The 20,438-nt window shown below is 31.4% G+C and overlaps 1 protein-coding gene and 1 long non-coding RNA gene across 2 annotated transcripts in view; one reads left to right on the top strand and one right to left on the bottom strand.

Annotated features, from left to right (window-relative positions):
* Nucleotides 1-20,438, bottom strand: part of LOC148173421 (protein O-mannosyl-transferase TMTC1-like) — a 256,948-nt gene that overhangs the window by 64,063 nt on the left and 172,447 nt on the right. The window contains exon 3 of the mRNA XM_088038718.1: nt 10,613-10,790. Coding sequence (XP_087894844.1) covers nt 10,613-10,790 — 178 coding nt within the window. The remainder of the gene's footprint in view (nt 1-10,612; nt 10,791-20,438) is intronic.
* On the top strand, nt 1,899-2,991 carry LOC148173422 (uncharacterized). Its single transcript, XR_015770247.1, has 3 exons — nt 1,899-2,202; nt 2,255-2,752; nt 2,807-2,991. It is a non-coding gene; the product is annotated as an uncharacterized LOC148173422 (long non-coding RNA).

Genomic DNA, 20,438 nt, shown 5'->3' with positions numbered 1-20,438 from the left:
CGTAATGTCTATTCTGATGTAAAAAAGTCATAGGCTGAGATGACATAAGAGATTTGGGGCCTGATTTACATCAACTAAATTAAAGTAATATTGAGTTGAGGGTGCATAATTAAAAGGAAAATTGCTGGGGAATGTTAGTCTTAATTAACAAGTCTGCATAAATACCGCCGATTTTTAAAGGAATCTTAATTAAATTGATTGAGTATCGGTGGTTAATTAGTTTCGCTTTTCGATGCGAAACTATGCTTCAGTGAAAACTCTCACAAAAGGAAATTCCGTCTGGAATATATTACTATATAATAAACTTCTGAACCTATAGGGGCTATGTTAACAAGGGTTGGATAATCTATTAGGAGCAACAATATGGAGGCATTTTACAAATTTCAATTTAGGACGGTTCCCTACATGTAGACACCACAAGGTGCGATTATTAATTACAGACCGCTTTGAACACTCTACCTTTAGGTAATTTGTGTTTATTTTATGCAAACTTGAATCAACACAACACCAAATCAGATCCTTCTACATCGACGGACACTTCGGAATAATTGGTTGCATAACCAAGGACGAATATCTCTATTTCCGGGGCGCTTTATTAGCCCGCATTAAGTGCGTTAAGTGGAGTCGTGGCAAAAACCCGCTCGATTTGTTTAGCAGATTGTTTGTTTTGATGTGAGGCATCCCCTAAAGGAATTATACAAATGTGGTGAGCGTAAACTCAAAGTTTCGTCCGTTAGATAGGGTATTGAGTTCGAGCGGGTTGTTAAACAGACCAGAGAAATCTGTGCTTTCATGTGTTTATTCAAAGGATGGACATATTAATAGAAAATCAACAAACAATTAATCAAACGCAAACACAATTTTCTAAGGCTCCAATAACAAAGAAACTGCCCACAAAATGGGGCACACACCTGTCAACTCTTAAGGTAACTTTAAATTAGCCACGAATTTTTAATGAACAAAATCCAATTTTTATGGAAACGCTGTCATCTTTTTAATCTTCCAACGCAAAACCGCTTTAAAATTTAATTAAATCCTTTTACAAATTCATATAAATATACATTTCAGATTGTACGTTACCCTGTCAGACTCAGACTTTCCCAAGAAAATGGTTTATTATTTTAGTGCAGGTTGGATTAAACAAACAAATCTGGGGTCGGGATATTCCTGATTGCTTCATTTGCTAAGAGATAATTTAATGGGTTTTGTTCAAAACAAGAATGAGAATCTTTCTAGGAGAGCGAAATTTGGTTTCACGATTAAAAAATTACAACTATAGACAAAATTAATTTCCTTTGAGGTCTTGGAACTAAACTATCTGTATAAATTTGTGGAAGTTTTTCTAGTTTTTGCGTTAAAGAGACCAGTTTTTAAGGACTGACTGAGTTTCGATTTCTCTATGAGTCGCACCAAATTACATAATTGTAACTACTTACAAAAATATTTTTTATGTCAGAATCAGAAAAAAAGTAGCAATGATTTCATCAAAAGTCCCTGTAAATCCGAAAATTTCATCTCCACGTTAAAAAAATTCAGAAACTTTCTGTTAAGTCTCGTGAATTGGACAGTTTTCGGATTTTAAAGACAGGTTTTGATCTCTTTATTTAACACCCCAAATAACAACAATGTAACTGCACATACAGGGTGGCCCATCTAAGACTTTCGGGCTCAATATCTTTGTCATTTATAACCGGATTTTTCTAAAATTTAAAATATAATTTCTTGAATAGGTAAGGATGATGTGACATTACCAGCGTCATCCTTGTCTTAAAAATGTTAATTTTACTTGTCTTATTTTAAATTTTAATTAGTTAAGATTTATGTCATTTTATAAAACATCAATAATTATCCGAGTGTGCCAAAACTCAACCGTCTAGCTAGTCAAGTTGCCGAGAAAAAGAGAAAAAAGACCCTCAACATTTCCAAAAGATGCAAAATCATAGTCGGCTATGAAAAAAATAATTTCCCACGCCCAATTTTGGACATCCCTGCGTTCGGTCTGTCAATAATCGCTGACGTCAGTGACGTTCTTGACATTTGAAATATTTCTCATTTGAGGTTATGTTTACTTTTGAGCATGATGATGAAAATCATTGATTTAAACTTGCGCAGAACGATTTATCTCGATCTTTTGAAATTGGAAACTAATCACAATGCATCAGGCAACGTTTTGGTGCAAAAAATGCGTAGGCACAAGGAAATGTGAGTAAAAAAACTTGTTGAAAGTTGGTTATCACCAGAAAAATGATTGCAGATTGGTTTGCTATGAGGTGCAACTAGAATTCACGACTTCTTTAGAAATGTCACTGGTTTATTGGAAATGGAAATTCAGTGACACGTATGCAGTGAAGCGATTTGACTCATTTATGATTGCATTTACGTTAAAACAGTTATTTCAATTATGATGGAGACAGAATTAACTGATTTCATCCTTTTTCGGCAAACTTCTTTATTGCGCCTATAAAATGTATGGTACTAGATACTTTTAACATTTTTCTTTTGTTTAATCATGTCATTAATCCAAAGTAGATTAAGCTCGAAGCTCCAATATGTGAACTGCCGTAGTCAAGAAGTCAAAATTGGTTCACAATACGTATGAAATCTAGGACGTAGTGCTGCTATCGAAAAATGCTGGTGCAGTCGGTATAGTTGGTATGCAAAAGTAACGAAGAATGCTGTATCGTTGAGTGGCTTAGAACCTACAAGAGCAACGGCAAAGACAAGCTTACCCATGTCAAAACGGAGTTTTGTGGTATTTAGTGGCTATGCGACTAATAAATTCGTATGTTTCAATTATGATTTGTAGAAACAAAGTCGAATCGACAAATGTAGGCACAATTCTGCACACTTTCAAGACCGCCATGCTAAAAGGTGTTATCATGAAAGTTTTTTCAAGTCCAAATTGGTCGTACAGTACCATTAATATTTGAATAGGAAACCAACTAATGATACCAAGACGTATAAGTAATATGGAAATCAGATACATGTACTTCCGACAACTAAGCGGTTTTGGATCACCAAAAACGCATAATAGTGAGTTACATTTTCTAAGGTCATTGCAAATTGTAGGAACACTGTTTACATCTGATATTTCAGATTCGTGTTTTTGAACTGAATATGGTGCATGATGTTGCGAGTTGTATTTGTTGCTTCAACAAACCTTGCGAACTACCTAACGATCTAGGACCACTATACCCCTTCTATTATCATATGAAAAATGTGCTTGCACGGTATCAAGACAATTTCTCACTAAGAAAGAATAACGAGTCAAAGAAGTAGTGCAAGAAAAAAATGAAACAAAATGACAATGAACATCATTTATAACTGCGTTCTAATGAAAATTGCACACATGATATTTCTAACAAAGTATCGTCGGTCGACTCTTTCAATGGGGTAATTCTTTAAACAACCAATTAATAACTTGGACGAGTGAAAAAAGACGAACAAGACTGAAAGCAACACACTGAAAATGATACTTCAACACGGACTGTTACTTTCAATATTGAACCTGTTTTTTCTCAATGAACCGCCAGAAGATGCAAACATGTAAAGGACTCTTATTGACACCCTATCGTACCCTTCTGCAAGCATTAAGAACGATTGCAGAACGTTCTGGACGGTGTTGTTGACCACCATGAACGACTATGCCACTTGGATTCTTCTAACATGGGTGGATATGTTTGACGGACAGTAACCAAGCTGCTAAAAGTCCAAAACCCTGCTTGTTGATGAATTCGATGAAGAGTCGCCGCAACATTACATGGTAAGTGTTCAGCGAAGGAAAATGACTAGTATCATCGAAGCAATTGTTCCAGTTGAAAGCGACAAGCGATTTGCTCGGACCAAGGGGCCTCAAATTCATTCTTCGCCATCACAGAACATATCCAAAAACTTATGCTGCCCCTAATTGTTTGTGTCCATTTCGTTACAAGAAAGTTCAAGAAATGAGTTGCTAGTAAAAAAAAGCCAAATCTCATCGCATCGCCAACAAGCAAAATGGCAGTGACCAAACGCTTACAATATTCCAGCATTATTTGCACTTGTTATAAATGTTCAAAGTACAGACACATGTTGTATCAGTGTAAATATCTGATACATTTGTAAATTTTTGTACATTCGTTCATTACTATTGTAGAAAATATGGTGTTACATTGCCATAATTGTCACTGGTATAGTTTATTCACTGTTAAAACTTTGTACCTTACAATAAAATACCTTGTAACAAATTATTAGTTAATCAAAGTAAAGTAGTTTCCTGAAAAAGGACGAAATCTTGTGATCATCTAATTCTGTCTTCATCATAAATGAGATTACTGTTTTAACGCAAATGCAATCATAAATGAGTCAAATCGCTTCACTGCATACATGTCACTGAATTTCCATTTCCAATAAACCTGTGACAGTGCTAAAGAAGTCGTAAATACTAGTTGCACCTCATAACGAACCATTCTGCAATCATTTTTCTGGTGACGACCAACTTTCAACAAGTTTTTCGCTCACATTTCCTTGTGCCTATGAAATTTTTGCACCAAAACGCTGTCTGATGCATTGTGATTAGTTTTCAATTTCAAAAGATCGGGATAAATCGTTCTGCGCAAGTTTAAATGAATGATGAATGCTTAAAAGTAAACATAACCTCAAACAAGAAATATCACAAATGTCGAGAAACGATGCTCGGTTCAATGCATTGTGATTAGTTACTAAAAAATCGTGAATGTGCATGTTTAAATCAATAGTCCTCATCATAATGCTCAAAAATAAACATAACCTCAAATGAATGTCACAAATGTCATGAATGTCACGGATTCGTCAACAAGTCAGGGATGTCCAAACTCTAAACTCGCTGTAGAAGTCAATTGTTTCATAGCCGACTATCAGTTAGTATCTTTTGGAAATGTTGAGGTCCTTTTTTTGTCTTTTTCTCGGCAACTTGACTTGCTAGACGGTTGATTTTTGGCACACGCGTATAATTATTGCTGTTTTATAAAATGACATAACTTTTAACTAATTAAAATTTAAAATAAGACAAGTAAAATTAACATTTTTAAGACAAGGATGACGCTGGTAATGTCACATCATCCTTACCTATTCAAGAAATTATATTTTAAATTTTGGAAAAATCCGTTCATAAATAACAAAGATATTGAGCCCGAAAGTCTTAGATGGGCCACCCTGTAGAGAGAAAATTTTAGATTTCAGGATCAGGTTAAAAATTCTAAAAACTTTATATTTAGTCCTGTAACTCTGACAGTTGGTTTAAAAAGTTGGTTTAAGAAGTTGAGATTTTCAGAATTTGCTACTTTCAATCTCTGAACTAAGCACATTAAATTACAACATTGTAACTGCTCAGGGAAAAAATACAAAAATTTTGATTTTCGATCAGAGTGAAAATCTTAGAAACGTTCTATTTAGTTCCGTGATTTAGTCAATTTTTGGATTATAAAGACGAAAATTTCAGGATTAACTAGCTTTGATCTCTTTATTTGACACCCCAAATTGCAACATTGTAACTGCATAGAGAAAAATTGAAAAATTTGTACTATTGGTGCCTGTAAATTCGACAGTTCTTAATTTAAAATGTTGAGATTTTTAGGTTTACTAGTTTTAGTCTCTGTACTAAGCAAACAAAATTACAACATTGTAACTGCTCAGGGAAAAAAATCCAAAAATTTAGATTTAGAATCAGATTGAAAATCTTAGAAAGTTTCTATTAAGTCCCATGAATTGTACAATTTTCGTATTTTATAAACAAGATTTTTAGGATTCACTAGTTTTGAACTCTCTATTAGACACACCAAATTAAAATATTGCAACTGCTCAGAAAGAAAGTTGAGAAAAAATAATTTCAAGATGAGGGTGAAAATTCGAAAAAGTTTGTATTTATGCCTGTAAATTCTACAATTCTTGATTTAAAAAGTTGCGATTTTTAGAATTTACTTACAATTTCTGCGGCAAGCACACAAAATTACAACATTGTAGCTGTTCAGGGAAAAAAATCCAAAATTTTTCATTTTGGATCAGAGTGAAAATCTTGGAAACTTTCTATTTAGTCCCGTGAATTGGACAGTTTTCGGGTTTAAAAAACGAGATTTTCAGGATTTACTAGTTTTGATCTCTTCAATAGACAACTCAAATTACAACATTGTAACTGCATAGAAAGCAAATTAAAAAAATTTGATTTCAGGATTAAGGAATTTTTTTTATTTAGTCCTCTACTTGCTAAACCCTAAACTCTCTAAAAGTTTTTGGTTTAAATATTTGGAATTTTCAAGAGTTACTTGTTTTAATCTCTGTACCAAGCACACCAAATAACAACATTGTAACTGCCCACGGAAAAAATCTAAAAATTTTGATTTTGGATTAGAGTAAAAAAATTTCGGTTTAGTCTCGTAAAATGTACAGTTTTCGGATTTTAAAGACGAGATTTTTAGTATTTATTTGTTTCAATATTTTTATTAAACACTCTAGATTACAATATTGTAACTGCACAAGAAAAAAATTAAGAATTTTTTACTTCAGGATCAGGGTAAAAATTCGATTTTTTTTATTTATGCCTGTAAATGCGATAGTTCTTGATTTAAAAAGTTGAGATTTTTAGGATTTATTAGTTTAAATCTTTGCACTCAGCACACCAAATTACAACATTATAACTCAGAAAAAAAATCTAAAAATTTAGATTTTCGATCAGAGTGAAAATCTTAGAAATTTTCTATGTAGTACCCTCTGGTAGTACCGTGAATTGAACAAATTTTACATTTTAAAGACAAGATTTTTAGGACTTCCTAGTTTTGATCTCTTCATTAGACACCCCAAATTAGAACATTCTAACCGAAAAAAAATAACATTTTTTTTCTTTCGGACACAAACAGAAAACTCTTTATATTTAGTCTTGTAGATTCGACAATTTTTAGTTTAAAAAGATGAACTTTTAAGAATTACTAGTATTAATCTTTCAACAAGACACACCAAATTGCAGGAGGAAAATCCAAAAATTTTTTCTTTAAAATTTTTCTGAATTTAGTTTGAAAATCCCTTAGATGTTTAGCTTACTTTGAGTTTTTTCTATAAATTTTGCTAAATTTTTCTTAGATTTTTTAGAGTTTGTGTTCTCAAATTCGGTTCTAGTTGTGTAAATTTTGATATTTCCCTACTTTGAACCACTCTAAGCAACGTCAAACTCCCCTGAATTTTTCACAAAAATTGTATTATTTGTTAGACTCTCCATTAATCTAGCACCATATTTAGCAATTACGTCGGTCATGTTTGCTTCCCCGTTTTGTAAACCATCGCCATTTCAAGCTTGACCGAATTTTCGCCCAAGCGAAATATTTCGTATGCAAACAGGTAAAACTTTTATTTATCTGTCGGAGTCTACATCCCGTGCAATTTATTTTAGAGGTGCATTCTGCGCTCCGAAACTGCCGATGTAGATTTCCTTTTTTTTCCAGCGAACTCGACGTAAAACAAAGCAGGCAAATTACAAAATAAATTGAATTAAATGTCGCTTTTTATATTAGCTGTGTAGTATAAAACCAATCACTGAAACCAATCGCAGCGTTTTCGAATCTGATTATCCTTGAACAGTTCGGCTATATATCAAGCAGGATAATGTGGTAGGCTTTATTGTAATCTCGGTATTGATGCTCCACTCAACTCCCTGAATACATTGTAGCAACTTCATTGGGCTGATGAACGCCCTAGTACAGAATCATGTAAATTGTGTGTTAAATAAAGGACATTTATAACATCTGGTTCGAATAATTTCCGGATTAGATGTAGGTATGGATTTCCTGGGTTTTATTATACGTCCATAATGTCAGGGATTATGATCTGTAACAGTGGAGCCGATAAAACGTTGAATTTGTAACCGTGGCGACTGCAGTTTTGGGCGAATTATTGAACCTCCTGGAGCGCGAAAAACTGCACTCCGGGACGAACAATGAAAGTAGAATTTTGAAATTTAAGCTAATAAATGATGGATCTAAAAACAGCAAACTCTCCAAATTTTATGATTCTAGCATCAAAATTACAAAAATTAGTGGTGCGAAGGTACAGTATTGGAAATTTTTGGCTCAATCTATAATCAGAAATTTCTAAAATTTGTCGCTGTGGCGTTAAAATTTTTTAGTTTAGATTTGTAAAAGAACAAGTTAAAAACAGCACATTTCCCAAGTTTTATTATTCTAGCAAAATTCCGATAAAATTAAACAGAAAAAATTATTTACCCGGCGCACACACCATTTTAATATATATATTTTATTTGAAATATTTAATTGGCCAACAACGCAAAAAGAAATCCTTTGTAATCTGATTTCGAATCTAATATCCATTTTGTTTCATTATGTCAGGATTTAGAGAATTTCTTGCAAAAGGTTTCCTTTCGGTCTGTCCTAAAAAAAAATTTCTAAAAATAAAATTCTGACGTTGTAATACTTTCAAATTTAGGACAATTAATTGGCAATTCAAAAATTACAAGTTCTCTAAATTCCATTAATAAAGCAGCAAAATTACAAAAATTACAGGTGCAAAATACCCAGTTTTGAAAATTTTGAGCTCGTTCTATAAATAAAAATTTCTAAAATTTGTTCCTGGTGCTCTAAAATTTTGAAATTTAGACCAATTAAAGATAAATGCAAAATCAGCAAATTCCTTAAATTTCATCATTCCAACTTCAAAATTGCGAAAATTACAGGAGCAAATACACAGTCTTGGATATGTTAGACACGTTTTATAAATGAAAATTTCTAAAATTTGTCGCTGTGGCTCTAAAATTTTAAAATTTAGATTTGTAGGAAAACAAGCCAAAAAGAGCAAATTTTCGAAATTTTATTATTCTAGTAAAATTCTAATAAAATTAAAAAAAAAATGTTTAGCTGGCGCATCCACCATTTTTATAACAAATATCTGAAATATTTAATTGCAGTACATCATCATCCACGTTTTGGACAAAAAAATATTTTTTAAAGAAAAAGTCATCTGATTTCGAATCTAATATTCATTTTGTTTCATCAGGTCAAGATTTAGAGAATTTCTTCAAAAATGTTTCTTTTAGGTCCGTCCTATGACCGAAAATTTCTAACAAAAAATTCCGTTGTTGTAAAACTTTCAAATTTAAGACAATTAATTGACAGCTCAAAAATTACAAGTTCTCTACATTTCATTAATATAGCAGCAAAATTACAAAAATTATAGGTGCGACTTCAACATGTTCAAAAATTGTTAGTCTCCATAATCGAAAATTTCTAAAATTTGTTGTCGTTGATCTAAATTTTTGAATTTTAAGACTATGAATAAGCGATCCAAAAACAGCAAGTTCTTCGAATTTTATTGACCTAGCAGTAAAATTTCGAAAGTTACAGGTGCGAATAGAAAATGCTGAAATTTTTTGACTCGTTTTTACTATAAACGAAAATTTCTAAAATTCGTTTCAGTTGCTCTAAAATTTTGAAATTTGTATCAGTTAAAGAACAGTTTAAAAACAATAAAGTCCTCAAATTTCATACTGCAGCAGTAAAATTACGAACATTACAGGTGCGGATACACAATTTTAGAAATTTTAGACTCGTTCTATAAATGAAAATTTTTCGAATTTGTCCCTGCTGCTCTAAAATTAAAAAAAGAAACTAGTAAAAAAACTTAGAAACAGCAAAATGCTTAAATTTCGTCACTTTAGCATCAAAATTACGAAACTTACAGGTGCAAATACTCAATATTGTAAATTTTTTGCTCGATTTATAATCGAAAATTTTTAAAAATTGTTTATGTTGCTCTAAAACTTTGAAAACCAGTAAAAAAATTACCCAAAGATAGCATACTCCTCAAAGTTTATTATTGTTCCATCAAAATTACGGTGGTGATACGCGATTTTGGATATTTTTGGCTTGTTCTATAAATAAAAATTTTGAAAATTTGTTGCTGTGGCTCTTAAATTGTAAAATTTCGATTTGTAGAAGAACAAGTTAAAAACAGCAAATTTCCCAAATTTTATTAATCTAGCAAAATTCCAATAAAATTAAACAGAAAAATTGTTTACTCGGCGCATCCACCATTTTTATAACAAATATCTGAAATATTTAATTGTACTACATGATCAACAGCGTTTTAAAAAATATTTTTTAAAGAAGAAGTGCCATCGGATTTCGAATCTAAAATCTATTTTGCTTCATCAGGTCAGGATTTAAAGAATTTCTTGAAAAATGTTTCTTTTTGGTTTGTCCTATAAACGAAAATTTCTAAAAAAAATTTTGAAATTTAAGACATTTAATAGACAACTTAAAAATTAAAAGTTTTTTAAATTTCATTAATATGAGAATAGAAATTCTGGTTCTGAGCCCCCAGGCGTCTGAAAGTTGACAAATATTGCGGATAATAGACCGTTCCTGATTTATCCCCAAACGATATTTATTTAGGGTTGTTAAAATTTGTCCTAGCAGCGACCTCGTTTAGAAATTGAAGTTGTGGCAATAAAAAAGACAAACGATTATTCCCCGGAACAAAAATTTCATTCAGGACACTTTTAATCCGGCATTCGCTCGGATCGAAGCCGAGAAACCAATACGACCGATAGGCATTTACGAGGCAATAAGTTAAGAAATAGAGAAATAAAACTGACCGCTTCCGTGTGGATGGGGTGGGCAGCAAACAAGAGCCCCGCCAGGGTCGCGAAAGGGGGTTTGAATCCGGCGATGTTCAGGCACACCCTGGTGAACAATATGCAGGCGGCCGCATGCAGCAGGATGTTCGTAGCGTGAAACCACACTGGCTGCAAACCGAAGCACAAATAGTTCGCTCTGAAAAAGAAAAACAATGTTAGTGAAACCGGACAAGTGGATTCGGGAAAGTTTTTTAATACGTTCAATAGTTGGGAAATTGCGACGAGCTCTCGCACCTCGAGAGCTATTTTCATATTTAGATGAATTTAGTTCGTCAGCGCAATACGGGGAAGTTGTTTGCTCGTTGTTGAAATTTTTGCATCCGGAGTTGAACGGGAAAAATTGAGTTTGGGAATAATGCAGCGCCGCTCTAACGAGATATTTTGTAATGATTTTGCTGCATGTTGGGGTGACGGGAGAATTAGGGATGAAACACTGTTGGAAATGTGCATTAAGACAAAAGGAACGGAATTGCATCCGACGATGCAGCATATGGGCGAATATCGGCTATTGCTGCAGATTGTTGGAGCGCCAACAGACCACACGGCGAGTAATACGAGTCATTCAAAGTCAAGTGGGCCAACCAAAAACTTCAAAATAGCAGTTTTCTCAGATTGGATTGGTGTAGAGTCAACACCATCAGAATTTCTAGTCTCTCTAATTATATTCTTTTTTACTTTTTTATTTGCTAGCAAGTTAAAGTGGTAATTCCTCTCAATTTGATTGCTGTAGAATTGAAATTAGCAAATTGGCAGCTCGTTGATCAAGTATTGAAAATTTTTCGACGATTCTAACAATAAAAATTTTGAAAATTTGTTTCTTTTGTTGTAAAATTTTCTAAATAAGCACATTCAATTAGCAAATCAAAATTAGTAATTCCTCTTAATTTGATTTATGTAGCATTGAAATTAGTCAATTGGCGGTCTCTCTATCAAAAGTTAAAAATTTTCTAATAGTTATAAAAATTAAAAATTCCAAAATGTATCTCTTTTATTGTAGAATTTTCTAAACACAGTAAATTATCAAATTAAAGGTAATAAATCCTCTTAATTTCATTTTTGTAGCATTAACATTAGCAAATTAGCAGGTCTTTCTAACAAATATTGGCAATTCTCCTATAGTTGTTCTAAGAATAAAAATTTCCAAAATTCATCTCTTTCATTGTAGAATTTTCTAATTTAACAGAGTTAGTTAACAAGTTAAAAGTAGTAATTTCTCTTAATTTGATTGCGGTAGCATTAAAATTAGCCAATTGGCAGATCTTTCAAAATTTATAAATTTTCTGATCGTTCTAAAAATAAAAATTTACAAAATTTCTCTTGTGCTGTAGAATTTGCAAATTCAACAGAGTTAATTAACAAGTTTATTTTAATTTGATTGCGGTTGCATTGAAATAGGCAGATTGGCAGGTTTTTCTAACAAATTTTAGAATTTATTAGTTTGTTCTAAAAATAAAAATTTATCTTTTTCGTTGTAGAATTTTTTTCTAATGCTTAGCAATTTGTTAATTTATTTGACAGTCAATTAGCAAGACAAAAGTAGTAATTTGACGCAATTTGATTGTTGTAGCATTGAAATTAGCAAATGTGGGCAATTTTTGATGTGTTCTAAAAAAAAACAAAATTCCAAAATTCGTCTCTTTCGTAGTAGAATTTTCTAATTTAGCACAGTTAATTAGCAAATTAAAAGTAGTAATTTTTCTTAATTTTATTGCAGTAGCATTAAAATTAACAATTTGACAGGTGTTTCTAGCAAATGTTGGAAATTTGTCGATTGTTCTAAGAATAAAATTTTCGAAATTTATGTCTTTTAGTGTAGAATTTTTTAATTTAGCACAGTCAAGTAGCAAATTAAAAGTAGTAATTTTTCTAAATTTGATTGAAGTAGCATTGAAATTAGCGAATTGGCAGCTCTTTCTAGTAAATGTTGGCAAGATTTGATTTGTTTTCAATAAACAAATTTCCAAAATTCACTTCTTTTATTGTAGAATTTTCTAATTTAGCACAATTAATTAGCAAATTAAATGTAGTCATTTCTCTCAATTTGATAGCTGTAGCATTAAAATGAACAAACCAGCCAAATGTTGGAAATTTCCCAAACGTTCCAACAATAAAAAATACCGAAATTTATCTAGTTCATTGTCGAATTTGCTAATTTAGTACATTCAATTATCAGAATAAAAGTAGTACCTATATTGTCTCAATTTGGTTGCTGTATCGTTAAAATTAGCCGACAGACAAGTTTTTATGTCAAATTCGAGAAGTTTTTGGTTGGTTTCAAAAATAAAAATAGTCTCTCTAATTATATTTTTTTTTACTTTTTTTTTGCTAGCAAGTTAAAGTGGTAATTCCTCTCAATTTGATTGCTGTAGAATTGAAATTAGCAAATTGGCTGCTCGTTGATCAAGTATTGAAAATTTTTCGACGATTCTAACAATAAAAATTTTGAAAATTTGTTTCTTTTGTTGTAAAATTTTCTAAATAAGCACATTCAATTAGCAAATCAAAATTTGTAATTCCTCTTAATTTGATTTATGTAGCATTGAAATTAGTCAATTGGCAGGTCTCTCTATCAAAAGTTAAAAATTTTCTAATAGTTCTAAAAATTAAAAATTCCGAAATGTATCTCTTTTATTGTAGAATTTTCTAAACACAGTAAATTAGCAAATTGAAGGTAATAATTCTTCTCAATTTCATTTTTGTAGCATTAACATTAGCAAATTAGCAGGTCTTTCTAACAAATATTAGCAATTCTCCTATAGTTGTTCTAAGAATAAAAATTTCCAAAATTCATCTCTTTCATTGTAGAATTTTAATTTAACAGAGTTAGTTAACAAGTTAAACGTAGTAATTTCTCTTAATTTGATTGCGGTAGCATTAAAATTAGCCAATTGGCAGATCTTTCAAAATTTATAAATTTTCTGATCGTTCTAAAAATAAAAATTTACAAAATTTCTCTTGTGCTGTAGAATTTGCAAATTCAACAGAGTCAGTTAACAAGTTTATTTTAATTTGATTGCGGTTGCATTGAAATAGGCAGATTGGCAGGTTTTTCTAACAAATTTTAGAATTTATTAGTTTGTTCTAAAAATAAAAATTTATCTTTTTCGTTGTAGAATTTTTTTCTAATGCTTAGCAATTTGTTAATTTATTTGACAGTCAATTAGCAAGACAAAAGTAGTAATTTGACGCAATTTGATTGTTAAAGCATTGAAATTAGCAAATTGTTTTTTTTAGCAAATGTGGGCAATTTTTGATGTGTTCTTAAAAAAAAACAAAATTCCAAAATTCGTCTCTTTCGTAGTAGAATTTTCTAATTTAGCACAGTTAATTAGCAAATTAAAAGTAGTAATTTTTCTTAATTTTATTGCAGTAGCATTAAAATTAACAATTTGACAGGTGTTTCTAGCAAATGTTGGAAATTTGTCGATTGTTCTAAGAATAAAATTTTCGAAATTTATGTTTTTTAGTGTAGAATTTTTTAATTTAGCACAGTCAAGTAGCAAATTAAAAGTAGTAATTTTTCTAAATTTGATTGAAGTAGCATTGAAATTAGCGAATTGGCAGCTCTTTCTAGTAAATGTTGGCAAGATTTGATTTGTTTGTCAATAAACAAATTTCCAAAATTCACTTCTTTTATTGTAGAATTTTCTAATTTAGCACAATTAATTAGCAAATTAAATGTAGTCATTTCTCTCAATTTGATAGCTGTAGCATTAAAATGAACAAACCAGCCAAATGTTGGAAATTTCCCAAACGTTCCAACAATAAAAAATACCGAAATTTATCTAGTTCATTGTCGAATTTGCTAATTTAGTACATTCAGTTATCAGAATAAAAGTAGTATATTGTCTCAATTTGGTTGCTGTATCGTTAAAATTAGCCGACAGACAAGTTTTTATGTCAAATTCGAGTTTTTGTTTGGTTGAAAAAATAAAAATTCTAAAATTTGGTAAATTTACTTTCTAAAAAATTAATGTTAAAACTATTTAGTTCGTGTAATAAATAAAAATTGTAATTAATTTTATGCAAAATACATATCATCAACAAGTTGAAGTTGGTTTTAAACCGACTAAAAGTGCATACAAAACATTTACACTTATTTAGCAAGAAACCACCTTCTATTTATGTAATTCCAGCGCTGACAAGTAAGTGTTCAAGTTGATTTAATAATTTCAGTTGAGATCTCAAAGGGTTTTCACCAGTTTTTCCCGATTTAAAACGGCCGTAATTTGTAAGAAATTGTTTGCACTTCCATTAAAACTGCAGTGTTTAATTTTTCACACTCAGTCAAGTTAACAATAAAAGAAGTCGTCGATTTAACTCACTTATATCTCTAATCTCCCCTGATATCTTACGTGTCTACAGTAATGAAGCTATTTCTATGCGAAGCAAAAGGATATTTCGTCACTTAACGTATTGCTGCTATAATTACAGAGTTTCTTTTGCTAATTTTGTTTTTTAAAAGTAAATCGATAGTTGTAGTGTGCTGCGCTAATTGCGTTAATGAAATTAAAAATTCAATAACAAACAAATTTTCAACTTCAGTTTGTTTGAGAAAGTCCGGCGGGGATTTTTCTTCGCAAAAATTACTTTAATTTTTCACTAACTTTCCCAGCAAGTTTAACAAGAAGTAAAGCGCAAGAAGTGTTAATTAATCTCACGCTAGACCCAATTATCTGTCACCACAAGCGACTCGTTACCAACACCAGTGCGTCTATTAACAATCCATGTAATTCTAACACAGCTATTTAACTGTGACTTCCTGACCCCTAGTTCCCACGGGATAATAATACTCATCCTCGACCGTGAACTAACCGCTCTACCAATTCCGATGTACCAATAACTAGTGCTTATTGCCGACCTGCCGACTCCCAAGTCCATCGGAGATTTTATCAGATCAATGAAAGCTACTTAATGAAATAAAATGGGATTTTGGTGTGGGCATGCAAGGGGCGGGAACATGCAAAAGTGGAACAGGCGCTGATTGCAGTGGTGAAGACTTCATTGCTAGTGTGGTTTGGAAATGAGGTCGTTTTGTTGCGTTAAACGAAAATTTATAGAATTCGTCACCGCCGATCTTGTATTTTAAAATTTGGGAGTGTAAAGTAGCGATTCAAAAGTATAGTAAATTTTCTAAAATTTATTAATCTAACAGTAAAATTAAAAAATTCGGATAAAATTAAGCAGAAATATTGTTTTCCCGGCGCATCCACCATTTTTGTAACAAATATCTGAAATATTTAATTGCACTACATGGTCAACAAGTCTTTGGATCAAGAAAAACAAAGTAATTTTTAAATAAGAAGTGCCACCTGATTTCAAATCTAAAATCAATTTTGTTTCATCAGGTCAGGATTCAGAAAATTTCTTGAAAAATTATTCTTTTTGTTTGATCTAACATATGATTAAGAATTTCTAAAAATTTTCTTCGTTGCTGTAATACTTTAAAATTTAAGACTATTAATTAACAACCCAAAAGTTACAACTTCCCTAGTATTTATTAATTAATATAGCAGCCAAGTTACGAAAATTATAAGTGCGACTACAAAATGTCGAAAATTTTTAGCCTGTTCCAAAAACGAAAATTTGAAAATTTGTTCTCGTTGATCTTAAAATTTTGAAATTTGGGACTATAAATTAGCGATTTAAAAGAAGCAAGTTCTATAAATTTAATTAATTTAGCATTACAATTACGAAAATTACTGGTGTGAATATAAAATAAAGAAACTTTTTGGCCCGTTCTAACTATAAACAACAATTTCAAAAATTTCTCCCTGTTGCTTTGAAGTTTTAAAATTTGGACCAGTAAAAGAACGGCTGAAAAACAGCAAAAGTCTCAAATTTTATCGTTCTGTCATTAAAATTACGAAAATTACAGGTACGAATACACGATTTTGGAAAATTTGGGTTCTATAAATAAAAATTTCTAAAATTTGTCCCTGTTACTGAAAAATTTTGAAATTTAAAGCAGTAAGCAAAAACAGCAAATTTTATTAATTTAATCGTTCTAGCATCAAAATTACAAAAATTAGAGGTGCGAGTGTGCAGTATTGAAAATTTCTGGCTCAATCTATAATCGAAAATTCCTAAAATGTGTTCCTGTTACTCCAAAATTTTGAAATTTGGAGCAGTAAAAGAACAGCCTTGAGACAATAAATTCCTAAAATTTTATCACACTAGCAGCAAAATTACGAAAATTAGAGGTGCAAATACCTAGTTTTGAATATCTTAGGCTCGTTCTATAAATACCAATTTGTAAAATTTGTCCCTGTTGCTCTGAATTTTTAAAATTTAAAACAATAAAAAATAAATTTAAAATCAGAAAATTCCTCAAACTTTAAAATTACGAAAATTACAGGAGCAAATACACAGTTTTGGATGTTGGGCTCGTTCTATAAATAATTTTTTTTAAAATTGGTCGCTGTGGCTCAAATTTTGAAATTTAGATTTGTAAAAGAATAAGTTAAAAACAGCAAATTTCCCAAATTTTATTGGTCTAACAAATTCGGATAAAATTAAACAGAAAAATTGTTTACTCGGCGCATCCACCATTTTTATCTGATTTTGATTCTCAAATCAATTTTGCTTCATCAGGTCAGAATTTAGAGAATTTCTTAAAAAATGTTTCTTTTTGGTTTGTTCTATAAACAATAATTTCTAAAATTTTTCCCTGTTGTAATACTTTAAAACTTGAGGCAAATAATTAACAATCCAAAAATTACAAGTTTCCTAAACTTCATTAATGTAGCAGCAAAATTACGAAAATATTGAAAATTTTTAGCATGTTCCATAAATGAAAATTTCTAAAATTCTTTCTCGTTGATCTAAAATTTTGAAATTTGGAACTATAAATTAGGGATTTAAAAGGAGTAAGTTCTCCAAATTTCAACAATCTAGCACTAAAATTACAAAAATTACAGGTGCGAATACAAAATGTAAAAACTTTTTGGATCGTTCTTACTACTTACTACTTACAAAAACTTACTCTTACTACTTACAAAAATTTCTAAAATTTGTCTCTGTTGCGTTAACATCTTGAAATTTAAGACAGTAAAATAAAAACTCAAAATCAGGAAACTTCTCAAATTTTATCACTCTAGCATCAAAATTACGAAAATTACAAGTGCGAATACACGGTTTTGGAAATTTTGAGCTCGTTCTATAAATGAAAATTTCTGAAATTTGGCCCTGTTGGACTAAAATTTTCAAATTTCTTCCAGAAAAAAACAATTTAAAAACAGCGAACTCCCAAATTTCATCATTCACCGTAGCATCAAAATTACGAAAATTATAAAGGAAATTTTCTAAAATTTGTCTCTGTTGCTTGGTTCTAGCATTGTTAAGTTTACTCGATTCACAACTTGTTGATGAAGCCCAAAATCCCGTTTTTTTCTGTAAAATATCTTTTCTCCTAGGTGATAATTTCGCTCCTTTCCCGTTGAAGAGTTAGCGTGTCGTTGTTACAGTTATCGATGAAGCTCACGCAAGGACGAGCCTCTCACAATGAAAATAGAGTTCACGAAGTGGTAAGAGCTGTGAATTAACATTATTTACAACACACAGCAGGAGCCGTTGTTTGAAGGTTAAGCATGAGAGCGTATAAATCAAATTCACCCTCGTAATGGACGCCCATTTGAGGGCGACCGACATAACTCTGAATGAAAACATTTCGAAAAAAGCGACACGGAATTAAGCCACGCACAAAATTTAAGACTACTTAAGAACTGAGTGCTTCGGTCTCTAAATAACCTTAACGCTGAGTCATTTATTTCTCAAAGGAAGCATTTTGGAAGTGACCTCAGTGGTTTCTTCAGATGTGGAGCTTTAAAAAATCTAAAATATGCACTCGGGGTATTCCGGCGAGTAGTTTAGTAAACTTTTATGAACGCCATTCGATTCCGTTCCAGTTGCGCTGGTATTTATGAGTTTAAACATTGGCTTTTGTTGTTACAGATCGTATTTCCGGGACGCTCCTTTGAGATTTAAAACGAATAAATTGTTATTTGCTCCATTTTAATATTTTCGGACGTCATTTACTCCCTATACTCCCATAAAAGTAATTTATTGAGTGGCTCTATTGTTTCATGCTCCAGAGACTCCAGAATTTCGCATTTTAATTCAATTAATGTACAATTAAAAATTTATATTCGAGGGTGTTGCCTCAACAACCAAAAACACCTTTCAAAGTAGTCTTCTTTCACTCGTGTTTACTTTCAATTAACGCCGTCTGGAAAGTGTGACTACTTTTTTAATTGCGTCGTTTGCGGAATTAAATGCTGGATTTATTGTTTGATTAGTTCAGGCATTAACTCGGAGGTCGAACAACAGCAACACTTCTACGGTGAAAACAACAAGTTATTGCACCCATTTAGGTACTAAGCCGAAATTTAATTGTCTTATACAAATAGTTGTGCAGAACGTAAGGCTCCTTAGAGAATTCCATTAATTTACAGCAATAAACAAAGATTTTCATTACATAAATTTTCACAGCGTCTGCAAGAACAAAACAATGCTTAATGACCTCATGGAGATGGAATTACTTCTGCTTCGTTTTAACCCCACACACGCACAATACACGTAAAAGCTCGTATATTTTTTTAACACGACATCGAATAAATCAATTTAAGCAGTGGATCTCGACAGATGGTACACTAGGAGCGCTGGGGTCGACGTTATTTGATTATTTTCACAGATAGTGGTCATAACGTGAAACGAAACTTTTGGAATTGAAACTTGCGAAAAAATATAAAATGTGGATAAACACTAGTCGGCGAGGTTTTCAACCAGAGATTTACAAGCTTTTCTGCATAAAACGCTGACAAATAGTCGGCGTTTCGATGCAATTCAAATCGACGGAAAAATTGTTTGCCGGCGCATCCACCATTTTTATAACAAAAAAGTTAAATTATTTAATTGCACTCAGTGGTCAACTGAAAAATAAAGAGTTTTTTCTAAAGAAGCAGTGTTATTTGATTTCGAATCTGAAATACACTTTGCAGGTTAGAATTCAGGAAATTTCTTAAAAACCGTTTTTTTTATCCGTTTTATAAACAAAAATTTCTAAAATTTGTCTCCGTTGCTGTAAATATTTGAAATTTAAGACGGTCAATTTGCAACTTAAGAGTACCAAGCTCTCTAAATTTCAATAATTTATCAGCAAAATTACAAAGATTACAGGTGCGAATACAACTTGTTGAAACTTTTTGGCTCGCTATAAAAACGAAAATTTCTAAAATTTGTCTCCGTTGCTCTAAAATTTTAAAAGTTGGTACAATTAAATACCAACTTAAAAGCAGCAAATTCTCAAAATTTTATTACTGTACGATTAAAATTACAAAAATTACAGGTGCAAATACATAATTATAGAAATTTTGGCCTGTTCTATAACTAAAAAAAAAAAAATTGATCTCCGTTAGTCTTAAATTTTAAAATTTGGAACAGAAATACAATAACTTAAAGACAGGAAACCTATGAAATTTCATTACTACTATCAAAATTACGAAACTTACAGGTGCAAATACACAATTTTGGCAATTTTTGGCCGGTTCTACAAACAAAAATTTCTAAAAATGCTCCCCAATGGTCTAAAATTTTAAATTTTAGATTTTGAGTCAACGGTTTAAAAGTAGCTAGTTCTCTAAATTTTATTAACTTAGCAGTAAAATTACAAAAATTACAGATGCGAATACATAAGGTTGAAACTTTTAGGCTCATTCTTCCTATAAACGAAAATTTCTAAAATGTGTCCTCGTTGCTCTAACATTTTGAAATTTAAAACAATAAA

The sequence above is a fragment of the Gnatocerus cornutus genome, chromosome 6 (genome assembly GCF_029298725.1).
Source record: "Gnatocerus cornutus isolate USDA-ARS CGAHR chromosome 6, icGnaCorn1.1, whole genome shotgun sequence".
Lineage (NCBI taxonomy): Eukaryota > Metazoa > Arthropoda > Insecta > Coleoptera > Tenebrionidae > Gnatocerus > Gnatocerus cornutus.
This window is presented reverse-complemented; position numbering and strand designations above follow the sequence as displayed.